This window comes from Equus caballus, chromosome 27 (assembly GCF_041296265.1).
Source record: "Equus caballus isolate H_3958 breed thoroughbred chromosome 27, TB-T2T, whole genome shotgun sequence".
Classification (NCBI taxonomy): Eukaryota; Metazoa; Chordata; class Mammalia; order Perissodactyla; family Equidae; genus Equus; species Equus caballus.
This window is the reverse complement of record NC_091710.1, coordinates 37,828,942-37,844,267: the sequence shown is the minus strand read 5'-3', so window position 1 is coordinate 37,844,267 and position 15,326 is coordinate 37,828,942. Positions and strand designations below refer to the sequence as shown.

At 38.3% G+C, this 15,326-nt stretch overlaps 1 protein-coding gene across 5 annotated transcripts in view; it reads right to left on the bottom strand.

Annotated features, from left to right (window-relative positions):
* Window positions 1-14,967, bottom strand: part of MICU3 (mitochondrial calcium uptake family member 3) — a 99,639-nt gene extending 84,672 nt beyond the window's left edge. For all 5 annotated transcript variants that reach the window (XR_002804436.2, XR_011433131.1, XM_001488647.7 and 2 more), the window contains exon 1: window positions 14,556-14,967. Coding sequence is in view for 3 of the 5 variants with exons in the window: in XM_001488647.7 (XP_001488697.4) it covers window positions 14,556-14,945 (390 nt within the window). In the remaining 2 variants the exon portion in view is untranslated. The remainder of the gene's footprint in view (window positions 1-14,555) is intronic.
* Between the last annotated feature and the right edge of the window lie 359 nt (window positions 14,968-15,326).

Sequence of the window (15,326 nt, the reverse complement as noted above, 5' to 3'; positions counted from 1 at the left end):
CCTGAGTAACCTTGGAAACCACTTGCTGAAGATAGCAAAGGCATTATCAGTCTGGGTCCCTGAGTGACAACCTGGAGGGGAGTCACACAGAGGAGTCTTCCTATCAACCCTATATACCCACCTAGAATTATTACACAAAAAATAAATAAGCTTTCATTGGTTTAATCCACTGAAATTTGAAGGTCTATTTGTTACTACAAACTAGCCTACTCTAACTAATAAAATCATATTTGAATATGATTCTATATATTAAGTTGATCACGGGTCTTGGAGATGATGTGAATGTCTTGACAAGAAGCAGCAGAAAATGAAAGCATACAACTAGATTACTTAATCTGGTATTTCTTTCCGGAGAAGAGTACATTGCAGGGAAAAGAAAATGCTTCAGGAATGTGATATATTCTAAAAATTAAGGAGAAGCTAAAGGATTTTATGTGGTCAAGGGTATAACGCTTACTTTTTTAACAATCTTCCTTCACCTGTAGAACTTGGTCCTAAACATACTCCCAAGAGTTCAGCTTACTTGTGGAACTGAATGAACCTGATCTCCTGTCTTTTATCAATGTTTTTGTCATGGATGATGATGAACTCACTCTGCTTTTCTCTGCCACTGACTGCACTTAGACACCAATATTTGGAAAATAAATTCTGAGCCATTGATACTGATGGAGGCAGGTATGCCCTGGTTATGTTACTTACCACCTTGCCAGTGGCAACTTGTAGGCATTCCTACTCACTTACTAAAGAGGACTTTGAAACAACTCATGGTCCTTGCCATCCCAAATCACGTCAGAGAGAACTTCAACATTCAAGTAGATGACCCATCCAATATCTTACCTCAAAGTTCTCTGACTTCCCAACTTCAAAATTCAAGGACAAAATTCTATCACCTCACTACATCATCACCTAGAATGGCTCCATCTCTTGGGCTAGTGGACACTGCTAGAGAAAAATCACGGAGCCAATACCCACTTATGAACTGAAACTCTTTTCTCTAGTATCACAGGAAGATTCACTCTTTCCTATGGAACTAAAAGTGAGGGTGAGATGAAGGCAAATTTAGGGTGAGGTAGTAATACATTGAGCAAATTTACTTCTGATAGATCATTTCCTCTGTGAAGAATGGAGGTCATTTGCTTGAGACAGGGAAGGGTGGGGTGTGCTGCAGGTAGGGTAGGCAACAAAATCTTCGAGTAGCTGCTGTGGGATGAGAAATGGAGGTATCAGGGACATGTAAAAGGGTTGCTAAGCATGTCTCCTTGTGCATGTTTCTGTTTCTCAAGGGTTTATACCTAGATAGAATTTGAGTTATTAGGCATGTGTATCTTCAATTTACTACATAATGTCAATCTATTTTCCAAGGATTTGTACCCCTAACAGCAGAGTATGAGAATTTTGTTGCTCCATATTATTGCCAATAGTCATTGTATTTTTAATTTTACCAATTTAATTGGTAAGAAATGGGGCTTCGTTGTGGTTATAATTGTATTTCTCTTTTATTAGCAATGCTGAGCATCTTTTCATGTTTATTGGTCTTTTGACTATCTTCCTCTTGTCTTGTTCAAACCCTTTGCCATTTTTCTATTGTGCTGTCTTTTTTCTAATTGATTTGTAGATCATCACTATATATTCTGAATACCTATTCCTTGCAAATGCTATGTACTGTTAAGTTTCTTCTTCCAATCCAAAGCTTCTTTGTATTTTATTAGATATTTTTGTTTTAATGAAGTGAAATGTAGCAGTATTTTCCATTCTAGGTTGTGCTTTTTGTCTTGCTTTGAAAATCCTCCCCCTCATGGGGTAAAAAATTTATTTTCATATATCTTCCTCTAAATATCTTAAAAGTATTACTTATTACATTTAGGACTCTAATCCACCTGGATTATTATGGCATGAAGTAGGCATCTAATTTTATTTTATTTTTTCACACACAGAACACTTTAAGTCTAATCATGGCCTATTGTCTTGCATATCACTGTTGTTCAATATTTGAGATCCACCTTGGTTTAACTCCTTTCAAAATAATAATAATAATTATTGCTGTAATATGTAGTCAACGTTTAAGAATTACCCCCATTTTTACCAATTTCTTTATATACCATTGCTTCTTGAATTTCACCCTTCTTTTTATGTGCATTTCTTCCTGATATTCACTCTTTAATAGTTCTTTCAATGATGATCTAAGACCGGTAAAATCTTTCAGTCTTATGAAAATGAATTTATTTTATCCTCACTGCTAAATAATTTACCTAGGGATAAAAATCTATGTTGCAAGTTATTTTCTCTCAGCATTTTGAAGATATATTCTACTGTCTTCTGGCTTCTATCCATTGTCACAGATTAGTCTTCAATCAGGCCAACTGCTACCCCTTTGTAGGAAATCTGCTGTTTCTCTTCATCTTTGATTTTACATTTTCACTATAATCTGCCTAAATATAGATTTATTTTTATTTACCCTGTTCAGGACTGTTTATGCTTCCTGAATCTGAAGATTAATGCCTTTGTTCCTTTCTGAGAACTGTTCAGTCATTCTCTCTTAGAATATCGTCTTTCTCATTCTCTCTATTCTCCTAGTCTTAACCCTTAATAGATGAATTTTAGACCCTGTCAACCTATTTTCCACGTCTCTTAAACTCTCCTTAATATTTGCCATTTCTTTAAAAGTGTGTTTCATTTTGTGTAGTTTCCTCAAAATTATCTTCCAGGTTACTAATTGCCTCTTCAGTTACGTTTTATATATTGCCTAACCTATCCAACCTCCAATGACTGTATTTTACCTTTCTAGAAGTCCTAGTTGATTCTTTATTGTAATCTACCTATTCTTTTTCATACTGATTTCTCATTATGTCTTTAATCATTTTGAATATATGAATATACTTAATTTCTAGACTCAACCAAATTATTCTATTATTAAATTGTTAAGAATCTAATCACTCAGTTTGCTTGCTCTTTTTCACAGAACTTCATATATTTTGTACTTTTGGATTATGAGCTTATCCTCTTCTAGACCTTATCTGTAGGAATTACACATGGTCATTGTTTAGTGCATTTCCCTCCAAAGAAGCTTTGCATTTCTTCCTGCCAGCTACATCAACTTTTTCTCTCATCGAATAATGTAAGTTCTAACTCTGAACCCATATAAAGTAGAGTAGGATCATTTTTATACATCCTCAAGAGAGTCCTTTTTTCCACTTAGAGCCCAGGCAGACATCTTCAGGTTTCCCTGTCAACAACTTGTAATGGGAGGATAATTTTTTTCTACTCCATTCTTTTAATGAGGGCTCTGGCTTTATGAAGGTGGTGTCTCAGCTCCAACTTCCCAAGGCCTGTCTCTTGCCCCTAGAGAGGCATTAAAATCCAAGTCCCTAGAAGTCCATGAATAATGACCCATCACTCCTCCATGTAAGCCACAGCTCGCACAGCTCACACTGTTCTAGTTATTAGTTTCCTCCTTATTTCTGCCCTGGCAATGTCCCTTAATTTCTTATAAATATAGTAGGGTATTTAAAAGGATGTTTAAAATATCTTTATGACAGATTATATAGCATGCTGTATTGCTAGAACCAGAAGTATGAACCATTTATTTTATTAAAGGGGCATTCCATATTTTATTTATGAGTATTTTCATTTCATTTAAAAGCCATTTTCCCAACACAATATACTTCACACCTAACAAAGACTGACAGATATCTATTACTCACTCTCTAGTTTTTTCTTAGAAAGAAAACTCTGATTTTCAAATAGGCACAACAGCACACAGAATAAAGGTTACATTTTCCAGGCTTTGTTGCAGTTAGAGAGAGCCATTTGACTAAGTTTTGGCCAATAATGTACAAATAGAAGTTTTTTGAGACTTCTTGGAAGGCCAATTAAAAGATGCTGACTCAGCCATGGGAGGCACAGGTAAGTAAAGGCAAAGTCATTATCTTGACTCATTTCTCCTGACCCCAAGCCAACTGCTCTTATTGCACCTTGCTTTCACTTACTTCAACCTATGTCACGTCCATAATCACTTTAATCCCTGAGCTTAAAGCTGCTGTAGAGGGCAGCCATAAGTAGAAATGGGCAAGGAGATCATTGCAGAGGGAGGACACGAGAGAAAGGAATGGGAGGAAGATCTGTATTCTCCCAAGCATAGCTAAACAATCAGCTGAAGATCAAAATTGCTTTGGACTAGGATGTAGTGCTGTGAGTGAATCAGTAAGGATACCACAGTGTCTTCACCAACTTTTCTAGGTTAGGTACCTCTGACCCCTCTGTCCCCAAAAAGAATTCAACTCCCTAGGGAGCCACTCTGCTCGCCTACACAATTAAGAAAGCACAGCTGCAAATACTTGAATTATACAGTACATTTAAGAATGCCACTTTCTCTGTAGATTCTAAGAGATCACTTCCTGAATAAAACGTATCACCAAAATATGGAAGAGACATGTTTCTAGAACTTTTCTATCAGCCTATAATCAAACAATACACCCCTACTACCTGAGTAACTTCTGCTTTTATGTATCTGACATTCAGATAATCCCTCTCTGGTTCACTTGTCCATATCCTTCCCATTTTCAACATTCTATTGGTGATCAGAGTTCAACTCAATCTATGGCATCAGCCATGTTCCAAATTCTGTTGGAGGAGGGGTGTGGGTAGAAGACCAAAGATACAAAGTGCTACTCTCCTATAATTTGCCAGCCAATGGCAGGAACCTTGAGAAGTCTGCCTGCTTGTCTACAGTTTTATAAAAACTTAAAAATAACTGCTATAATAATTCAGGAGAAGTCCTAGATCTTAACTATTTGATAATATATATGTGTAATATTTTTTATAATTAAATATTTAGTTCACAATAGCACCTGGTATTTGTACTTTGGACTAAAAAGTTTAGAATCTAATGATCAAAGTATGAAGTGTAGATTTTAACCTTACTCCCCAAATATGATGCCTTGACTTAAAGTCTGTGTCATAAAAGACTTGAATCAAAGCTCTTATGTGACTTTTATGATGATGAGGTAATCACCAGGGCTGGCAGATCAGAGGAGAACATGACAGGCATATGTGAGAGCACACCTGCACAGTAAATGGACCGAAAGGTTACTAAGACTGTACTCTCTATGATGAGGACATAAAATCCTGATGTGAACCATTTATTTGGACAGGAAGCAGTCTGGAGGAAGCCATGTGCCAATTAAGATTGAATGTGGAAAGGAGGTAAAGCTCAAGTCACACTGATATCCTTTCACCACAAACCCTAATCCAAAAGCTACCTATTACTGTCCTTGGGACTCCATCATTAAGCTTGATCATAGTAATATTGTGAAACCTGTCTTAATCTGGGGACAATGAGTGAATGTGCTTGAGTGTATATGGAGATTACAACATATCCCATCTTTACATTAGTAAGAATAAATTTAAAGTGTTTGGAAGAAGTTCAGATAATCCCATTTGAATAGAACTAATTTTCACAGGTTGGAACTAGCTTAAACTGGACAAAACCCATGAGAGCCTCTCTGATCTGATGTGAAGCTGGGTAGGAAAAATGCACGTTGAACTGCTGCAAGCATGTTGAATAATCCTAGTCACCTAGGATTATCTCATCTAGTCAATACTTACAGTATCAACTGGATAGATATCCCCCTTTTCAGAAAGCAGAAAAAAACAGAATTATTTCAAATTCCTTTATATAAACTTCCTGTATTCTAAATTCTGGAGATGGAGCTGTGTACTAAAATAGTTTAAAGGCAACTTAGTGAATGGGCGGAAAAGCGGAATACATGCATTCTATTTTTTCAATTTAGAAAAATAACTCTTTAATGAGCAAACGCTTACTATGCTAGTCAATTAAATAAAACAGCACTAAAGTTCCCCATTTTACTCAGTTTATATAATCTATCAATACATCAGAGAATAAAAGAGTAGAGGTTTACTTAAAGAAAAAGGTGAAGAAAATAATATATCTAGAAAATGCTGTTTAGTACACAAATGACTAGGTGTTTTCTTTAATGCTAGAAAGATAATGCCATAAATAGAACTTGTTTGATTTTTTTTAAACACATTTTTCTCCAGCACAAGAGTGTTTACACTACACAAAATAAAGTTACTCAAATTCTTAGTGTTTGGCACAACAATTACAGTAGATCAGTGAGAATTAATATTCTCCAGTTTAAACTTGCCCATCAAGTTTAAACAAAAAGAATAAAATCTGTACTGTACTATAAATTTGGTGCATTTCCTATGTAACTTAAACATTATATCATGAGTAAAAAAGTACTAATTAGATCATATTACTAAAGTTTATACATCTCATAAAGAGGGATAACATAAACAAGAATTAGAACAGCAAAAGTTGTGACCATGTAAAAATATTCATTGAAAAAAAATTTTTTTTCTTTTTTTGAGGAAGATTAGCCCTGAGCTAACTACTGCCAATCTTCCTCTTTTTGCTGAGGAAGACTGGCCCTGAGCTAACATCCATGCCAATCTTCCTCTACTTTATACATGGGACGCCTACCACAGCATGGCTTTTGCCAAGCAGTGCCATGTCTGCACCCGGGATCCGAACTGGCGAACCCTGGGCCGCCCAGAAGCGGAATGTGCGAACTTAACTGCAGCACCACCGGGCCGGCCCTCATTGAAAAATTTACACATTTCATGAGCAAGTTCAATATTCATTTTATCCTTTAAAATCTCATACTTAACTTTGCAAATTATAAAACATGAGCAAATTAAAGGATTTCATGGTTTTCTAGCTTCTTTTTAAAATGGTTATTTCAATCTTCCACTCTCCCCCAAGTCTCTATCACAGTTACTCCACAAATGTCTATTGTCTTGCTCCCAGAAGATGACATCACCTTCTATTTCACAGAGAAAGTAGAAGCCACCAGGCAAGAACTCCTTCAACTACTTGCCACTACATGACTTGTGATGGAAATGGCATCACTCCTACTATCTAAGATTAAATTCTTCCCTGTGCTTTAACTTTCATCTCCCATCTCCACCTTGGTCCCTGGCAAATCAATTATCCTCTCTTCCTTTGGGTTTAGTGTTCCTCTTCTTTCTTTCAGCATTTAAATATATTTAAAGGTCTTTCATCTCAAAAAAAAAAAACCCAAAAAACAAAAAACAATTCTATGTCCCTTAAGCTACTGCCCTCTCTCCTCCCCTTCATGGCCAAATTCATGAAAGGGTTGTCAACACTTACCTCATGTTGTCCACTTCACCTTTTCTTTACCTGTACTCTCAACTTATCGAACTATAATCTGATTTTCACCTCCAAGATCTTACCAACATCACGCATGACCTCTTATTGCTAAATCCACCAAACACTTTCCACTTCTCATCTTAGCTGACCTCTTCTGGTAGCGTTCACTGTAACTGAATAACTCTTATTTGAAGTACTATCTTTTGTTGGCTTCCATGACTCTCCTGGCTTTCTTTTTACCTGTCTGGACCTTACTTCTCAGCTTTTTGCAGAGTTTCATTTCTCTGTCTGCCTTTAAATCAATGATGCTCGCCAGGGCTCTCTCCTTAGGTGTTTTTCTCTTCTTGTACATATTCTGAACAACGTCATCCATTCTTATGACTTTAACACTTAATGATTCTGAAACCTATTTCTATAGTGCAGATTTCTCTCCTGAGCTTCTGACTTATGTAGCCAACTGGAATTTCGCTTTAGCTGTCCAAAAGACACCCTGATCCACTGTGCAAGTTAAAAGCTTATCATCCATGCCCATACCCCCACACCTTTTTTTCCCCCTGAGGACCCAGTCTCAGTGAACCACTATGCAATCCACCTAGTTGCCCAAGATAAAAACTTGAATATCATCCTAGACTCTTCCATCTCCCTCATCCCTAAAATCCAATCAACTACCAATCCTGCTGATCCTACCTCCTGAATCTCTCTCCAACCCAGCAACTTCTCACTGCTTCACTGCCATTTCCCTAGTAAAGCCAGAACCATCTCTTGTCTAAAGAAATATTATGGTTAAAAACTGCTTGACATGTATTTTTTTTCAAGTAAAAAATATGGAGAATCATATCCTCTAACATTCTTATCTAAGAAGCAACAGCACCCTACCTGGCCTCCTACTTTTCAGCACTGCCTCTCTTCCTCTAGTTCCCCATTCAAAGTGATACTCTTAAAATGTAAATTGGATTATATCATTCTCATGACTAAAAATCTGTCAATGCCTCCCTATTACTCTTAAGATAAAGTTCAAACTCCTTAATAGGCCTAGAAGGTCTTGTACCATCTGCCTCCCGATTACCTTCTAGCCTAAAGTCTGATCACTCTTGCCTTAAATTTTCTGCTATACATCCACACTGACCTTTCAGTTCCGGGAACACACTATGCTTATTCTCACACATGTTTTCTCCTCCACCTAGAAGACATTTCTTCATCTCCCTGCCTCCCTCTTTACCTAATAATTCCCACTCATCCTTCAAGTCTCAACTCAGATGTTACTTCTGGGAAGGCACATTTAAGGTCACAAGTCTGGGTTACATGTCCTTCCTGCATGAGTAGACTCTCTTTTTCCCACCACATCACTTTACCATATTGCATTATAATTATTCTGTATCCTCACTAGACTGTAAACTGCAAAAGGACGTGAATTTTATTTTGTCCACCACTAAACCCCTAGCACCTACCACACCTCAGTAAAAATTCCTTGAATAAAATACCTGAACGACTAAATGGATCAATTGACAGATGAATGGATAAATTTACTGTTTCCAAGAAGCATATAATATGGAAATCCTGATTTTTATGGCTATGAAATTGAAAGAAACTGCTTGATACATAAGTCTTAAGAATTATTAATCATTTAGATAGAATCATGTACGCTAACATAAATGATCTTCCCTAATACTTTTCCAGGACCAGAAAAGATAATACTCTTTGGCATATCAAGGACCATTAACATAATGCATATTATTTAAAAGAGAAAGAGGTGGAGGGGATAGGAGTTTAAGGAAGATTTTCTGACAGAACTGCTACACTGATAGCAACTAAACAACTTCTGAAAACTGGTATGGGAATCGGGTGGTCAGCAGTTTAGATATATAATTTTACATGTGCAACAATCTCAAAATAAGAAAAACACTGAAGTATTTAATACTAAAAGACTAAGGACTCCAAAGAGAATGAAGCTGTTGTCTTCTTACATGTTTAGAGAGAGGAAAACAAAAATGTATGTACTCTGTATCTGCTATCTCGTGAAACTGTAACTAGTTACTAAATTCACATCTGCTGCTAATGCTCTGACTCAGTGTCCAATCCTTAGTCCTCACAGGTAACATAAGGAGGTAATACATCCGTTATTCTACCTTCCTAAATTAAGGTGTGCAGATGACTTCCTAATTTATAAAGTCAAATACAAATTTGCACAGATGAGATGATTTTGTAAAAGCAAGATTTCTAAAGGACTGTAATAATTAACACATTGTAATTTATTCTTGGATTTAGAATTCATTCAATTGGTCATTAAATAAGAATTGATTAAAAATATTATGAGATACAAGGCTTATGTGTTATATGGGGGATGAATAAAACTTCCCTGAAAGAAGCTTCAAAAATTTAGGCTTAATATAATTGTTTTAAGGATCCCAAATATCTTCTTTAATCATTAGGTAGAAAATGGCATCCATTTCTCAAAAATTATTAAAGGTAAATTATATATTCAATTCATATGAGGGCAGCTACATTTTACTTTACTTAGTACTCATTGACAGTCCAGCCCCAAATTATACAAACAGAATTATATGTGAGAATCAATTAGGAAGTCAACTTAAACCTAAATACTATTTACCTGAATTCCAATTCAAAATACAATTCAGTGTTTTTATTTTTTAACGTAAAGATCATACAGTCCAAGTTAAAAAAAACCTGTTATACACCTGTATTCAAACTGATTGCTGTGCATTATTTGAAAATCTCCAAGTCTTGGAAAATAGAATTACACATGAGAATTTTTTCTTTTTAATTTAAGTTCAAGGTCATGATGGTTGCAATTCCTGATTCCCAACGTGAATCTGAATAAAAGGACATCCATAAAATGTTGTAATTATCTTTCACTGCAACCCAGACAAAATGTGCATGCGTTTCACAACTCCTGGTTTGGTGTAAAACGAAAGAGGATATATTTTTTTCCAAATTCATCTAAATTTTATTCTGTGATTTACTTAGGAAAAAAATCAGCACTCAAATTGTTGTATGTGAATCTAGAACATGATCAGACCACTAGAAGGAATGCAGGTAGAATCTGATGCATTTACTTATCACAGAGTGATTCAGGAAACCAAAAGAGGGATCACCTAGTTTAGCTTCCTATACTAGAATGTTATTCTACCAGAATCAACCCATCTAATTTCACATCTATGTGACTTCCCTCACTCTATAAAACATTAGGACTTTTCTACATTTATACTTCTAGCGAATTCTTAAATATTCTGGGAAAGAATAAACATAATCTCATGTCTCAAAATGTGCTGCCTTAAAAAGAGGCTAGAAAAGATATACAGTGAAAGAAACTTAAAATGCATAATTATTGGCAATGATTATAGAAATATACAAAAGAGATACAAATATTGTTTTCTTTTCCTCTTCTCAAAGCTTCTTAAGATAAACAAATCATAAAATAGATCACATGTTCTCTATAATAAGTGAAATACCAGATTAAAGTGTGTTAAACAATCTAGCAGATTTTTTTTTTATTCTGGACCTAAAACAAGCAGGCAGTTCTAGAACAAAAATTTTTTCCACTAATAAAAATAACGCTTTAAGGCTAAAACTGTAAGGCTTTAAACAAAATCTTGTTAACATCTCTTTATAATACTAATAAAGTTCATGGTCATGTTTACTCAAAAATTTTGGCAAGCTAAACATGCACAATTAAAATAAATAGAATGTCACATGACTTGGTCTCCCAAAACCTGGAATGTTGACCTTGACTGAAGTATTCCCAATTCAAATGCTATAAATAACTACTTTAGCTGAACAAAATATAAAACTATTAATTGTTGCAGAATATAGTTATGGTTTTTCAATGTGTTTGTCCCATGCGAATATTTAGCATGGACTTCTTTGTTCGACAAATATTTAGTGTGTGTCCAGGGCTAAGCCCTATGACAGGCAATGAAGACATAAAGGTCATCAAGACCAACACAATGCCTCTTCTTAAAGGGCTAAGACAAGCAGAGAAGACAACAAATAATTGCAAAAAGTCATCATCTGGGAGTATAGGAAAAGCAGCGCTATTTTAACAAATCTATAGTCAAGGAAGGCCTTCTGGCAGAAGTTCGGAAGAGTGTCTTTAAAACAAAATTTCCAAGGCTACGGTAATACAACAGCATGTCTGTAGGTTACTGCTGTTCATGCCATCAGGTAAATTATTCTCATAACACATACACGTTAATTTATATACTAGGATTTTGTTCAGTATAATATGCTGCTTTAAAGAGGCTTTATAAATCAAAGGTTCTTAGGTATAGTTTTAAACATCAAAAAGGATCATTTCTACCACTTCAAGAAAATCAAATAAGCATAATAAATGAAGTGGCAACAAAGGTTTAAAATACTCCTGAAAAACAGGAGATTGACCTCACAATTTCTTTCAAACTCTTCCTCCCCTAACCACATTAAAATCACAATAAAGGTATTTTTAAAAAGGTGGAAACATACAAGAACTAAGAAAGAGAAAATAGGAGATGAAAACACTCAAGAGAATTAATCAACTTTTTATAAAATTGAAGAGATGGGGGAGTGATAATTGACCCAGGGGAGCACAGGCACTACCGGTGTACTGTGGAGGAGGAGGCGAGATGGAAGTGAGCTGATTTATGGTACAGACCCCAGAAAGGATAAGGCCTTGAGAACACAAGGAGCTGTGGAGGCAGAGTAAGCGGTGGGGCTGAAAACAGAGGATTAGATACAATATGTGAGTAGTCACTGGATACTCCCCCAGCACACATGCTCTCACACATATGTGCACGTGCACCAGCATCCAGATTACTACTCCTCTCACTTCTCCTATTGTTTGCAGAAGCTCAATGACACCAGAGAAAAAGACTTAAAAAACACTGACCTTTGGATGTCACTCTAATGAAAAGCCCATATAATCAAATGAAAAGCCACACTCGTGTATAAAGAGCTTCTGAGTGGCTCTCAAATATAGACAGGAAACAATCACAGATATGTGATGAAAACCCCCAAAATGAAAGTGATAGCTTAGACAATGAAACAGGAATAAAAAAGAACCTGGAGGAAATGACACATGGAGCAGAAGACAATTAAAAAGCAAAACAAAACTAGAATCAATATCCTTATACTAAAGAGAGAAATTTAGCAGCCATGAAACAAAATAGAACGCTGTAACACATGAACATTGGAGAATACAAAATAGTTCTTCGAATTAAAAAGTCTGGATAGCTGAAATAAGACATTCCATAGGAAGGCTGGAAGATAAAGCCAAAGATATCTCCCATAAAAACAAACAAAAAGATTAAAAAGTTGGAATATAAGAGAGATCAGAATTAGAATTAGATTAAGATCTGTCATGCGGTATAACTTCAGACTAACAGAGGTTCCAGAAAAAAAAAACCCAGAGAAAATGGAGAAGAGGAAATTACCAAAGAAATAATACAAGAAAAGTATAAACTACTTTCAGACATGAATTTCCATATTGAAAGGGCCATCGAGTACCTAGCACAATACACGAAAAAACGCCCACACCAAAGCTCATTACTGTGAAATTTTCAAACACCGGGGATAAAGAGAAGATTATAAAAGTTTTCAGAGGGGAAAAAAGATCAAATACGAAAGGAATAACAATGAGAATGTATGACTAGAGATTAGGGAAGGGTAAGATACAGGACATCAGTATTATCTGACTTCTAAAACAACGTACAGGAAGTTTCCTAAATACTAAGCAATAGTAATGTAAGGAAATAGATAATAAATAAGTAAATAAATGAATAACATAAAAAATAAAACAAATTTATGGAATACTTACTACATGCTAGGGGTACCATTCTAACTTTTAAATGTATTAACTCATTTAAATCTCTTAACTCCAGAGAAAGACACTATTAACCTCATTTTATAGTTGAGGAGACAGGCACTGTAGGGTTAAGTAATGATACAACTAGTAAGTGGTGAAGCCAGAGTCCCAGCTTTCTGAGTGTTGTCTTTTAAAAACTGCATGATACTGTCTCTCAACTTTAAAAGTAAAATTAATTTTAGAAAATAAGAAAAGAAAATACTATTTTAAAGTTCCATACCATCCTATTCTGTTCCCAGATGAACTACGGTTGATTAAAGTTGTGACATGGTCAATCACGACACAAGTTTAATGAGTCTGTGTATGACTCATGGTGGGGGGGTATGAAGGTTGAGGGCATTTGCTAGTATTTTAAGAATTCATTGTATAAAAGTACTTTCTGCTTTATGTATTTGTGATTTGCTGCTAGAAGGTCCATAAAGTAGATTCCCCGACCTAAATATATCAACAACCTCCACCAAAAGAACTGATGCACTTACATCAGATCATTACCGTGTATTTGGGAAAAGAACCAAGGGTATACAAATTTCATCAAAGTTAAAAACTGCACGGCTGCCTCTTTTCTAAATTATTGGCATCTAAGCCCTTCACACTCTTCCAGTCTTGCATGGAAAACGTCCCTAGATGACTTTCCTAGTCATTTACATGACTACTTTTTAAATTTACTGATATGACCAAAATATTGTGCTCCTTTACTCTCACCTTACGCTCATCTTCACCTTAGTTTATGAACGACATAATGATACTTGCACATTTTCATTTGAGTTCCCCTGTAGGAGTTAGCTTCATTGTTTCCTACTTTTTTGCTCTCCTATCCATTTTCTCACTTATTGTTCCTACTTAAGAGATTCTAGCATGCGGGTGGGGGGAGAAATATACTCTTCTTGAATAGATTTTTTTTTTCTTTTCCATTCTGGTGACATCTTCATTCTTTCTGACCAATGATAAAGAAGCTAGGCAATTTTGGCATTTCCTCTCTTGGGACTAATAAACTTCCACACAATAACGTAGTAGCTTTTGACACCTCAGACCACTGCTTCAAAACTCATCCTACTGCACCGGACCTCCTGGATCATTTGCTGTTGCACAGCCCAACCTGGCAGTTATTTTCTCTCACCTATAAAGACCTCCACTTTCTGCCTGCCATGCCCTTGACTTCTTCTGAGTCGGTTTTTGGTTTTGTCTTGGTTTGGTGGTTTGGTAGGTAGGTGGTAGCTGCAGCTACCCTTAAGGTCCTGATGCATCAATGACAGCATCATCTGTGTCCTCCGAACACCCGCATGAATGGACCCAGAGCTGCCTGGCCTAGCAGGTCTCGGTCTCGTTCACGGGAGGTCCCCATCCGCGCCCGCAGAGCTCACACTGCGACAACCTCCAACGTCCGGAGTCACTGGGGCCCCCAGTCTCAGGCGCCCCCAGCCCGGCTGGGCTGTCACACCGTCCCTCCCCGCGCTCAGGTGGCACACCTGCGGGCCGGCCGGCGCGCGCACGCGCTCACACACCTACCGTCTCCTTGGCAGCCGCGACCGGGATGGGAAGCAGCCCCCGGCCGCGCGGCGGGTCCTCCGGCTCGGCGGCCGCGCCCTCGGAGGGGCGCCCGGGGGACGGCCCCCGCGTGGAGTCGGCCCTGGGGTCCCCATACAGCTGGTAGCACACGAGGCCGACCAGCCCCCCGCCGGCCGCCGCTGCGATGCTCAGCTCCCCCCAGCGTCGCCGCCGCCTCCAGGCTGCCTCAGCCACGGCCCCCTCCTCCTCCTCCCTGCAGGAGAAGGGACGGCCAGGAGGGCCCGGGGCTAGCCCTGCAGGCCGCCCCCACGGCCCCGGGAAGGGGTGGAGAGGGGAAGGCGGAGGCGGGAGCCGAGGCGGCGGCCACAGGAGCCTCCGCAGCGCAGCCATAGCGGGTGCTGCCGGCGCCAGAGCTGGGGGGGGGGGGGGGGGGAAGGGGGGGCGGGGGAGGGGGGCGCGAAACCTCGCGAGAAGTCGGTGTGCGGAGCTTCGCTGGTGTCCGAGAGCGACCCCTACAAATACGCCGCTTGGGGTGCCCGCCGGACCCCCTATAGCTGGCTGGGCCGTGGGTCTCCGGCTGAGGAGAGCGTGGGGTAGCGCGCAGATCTCGGGTGGTTTTGGCTTCGCACTCCCTGCCCGGCCCCGCGCTGCCAGCCCAACCCCGCAGTCATAAATAACTGCACCTACCCCCCACCCCCCCGGGTGGCACCTGACTGCGAGAGAACCCAACACCGCAGGCGACACCCAGGTCACCGGAGCTTAGACGAGCCC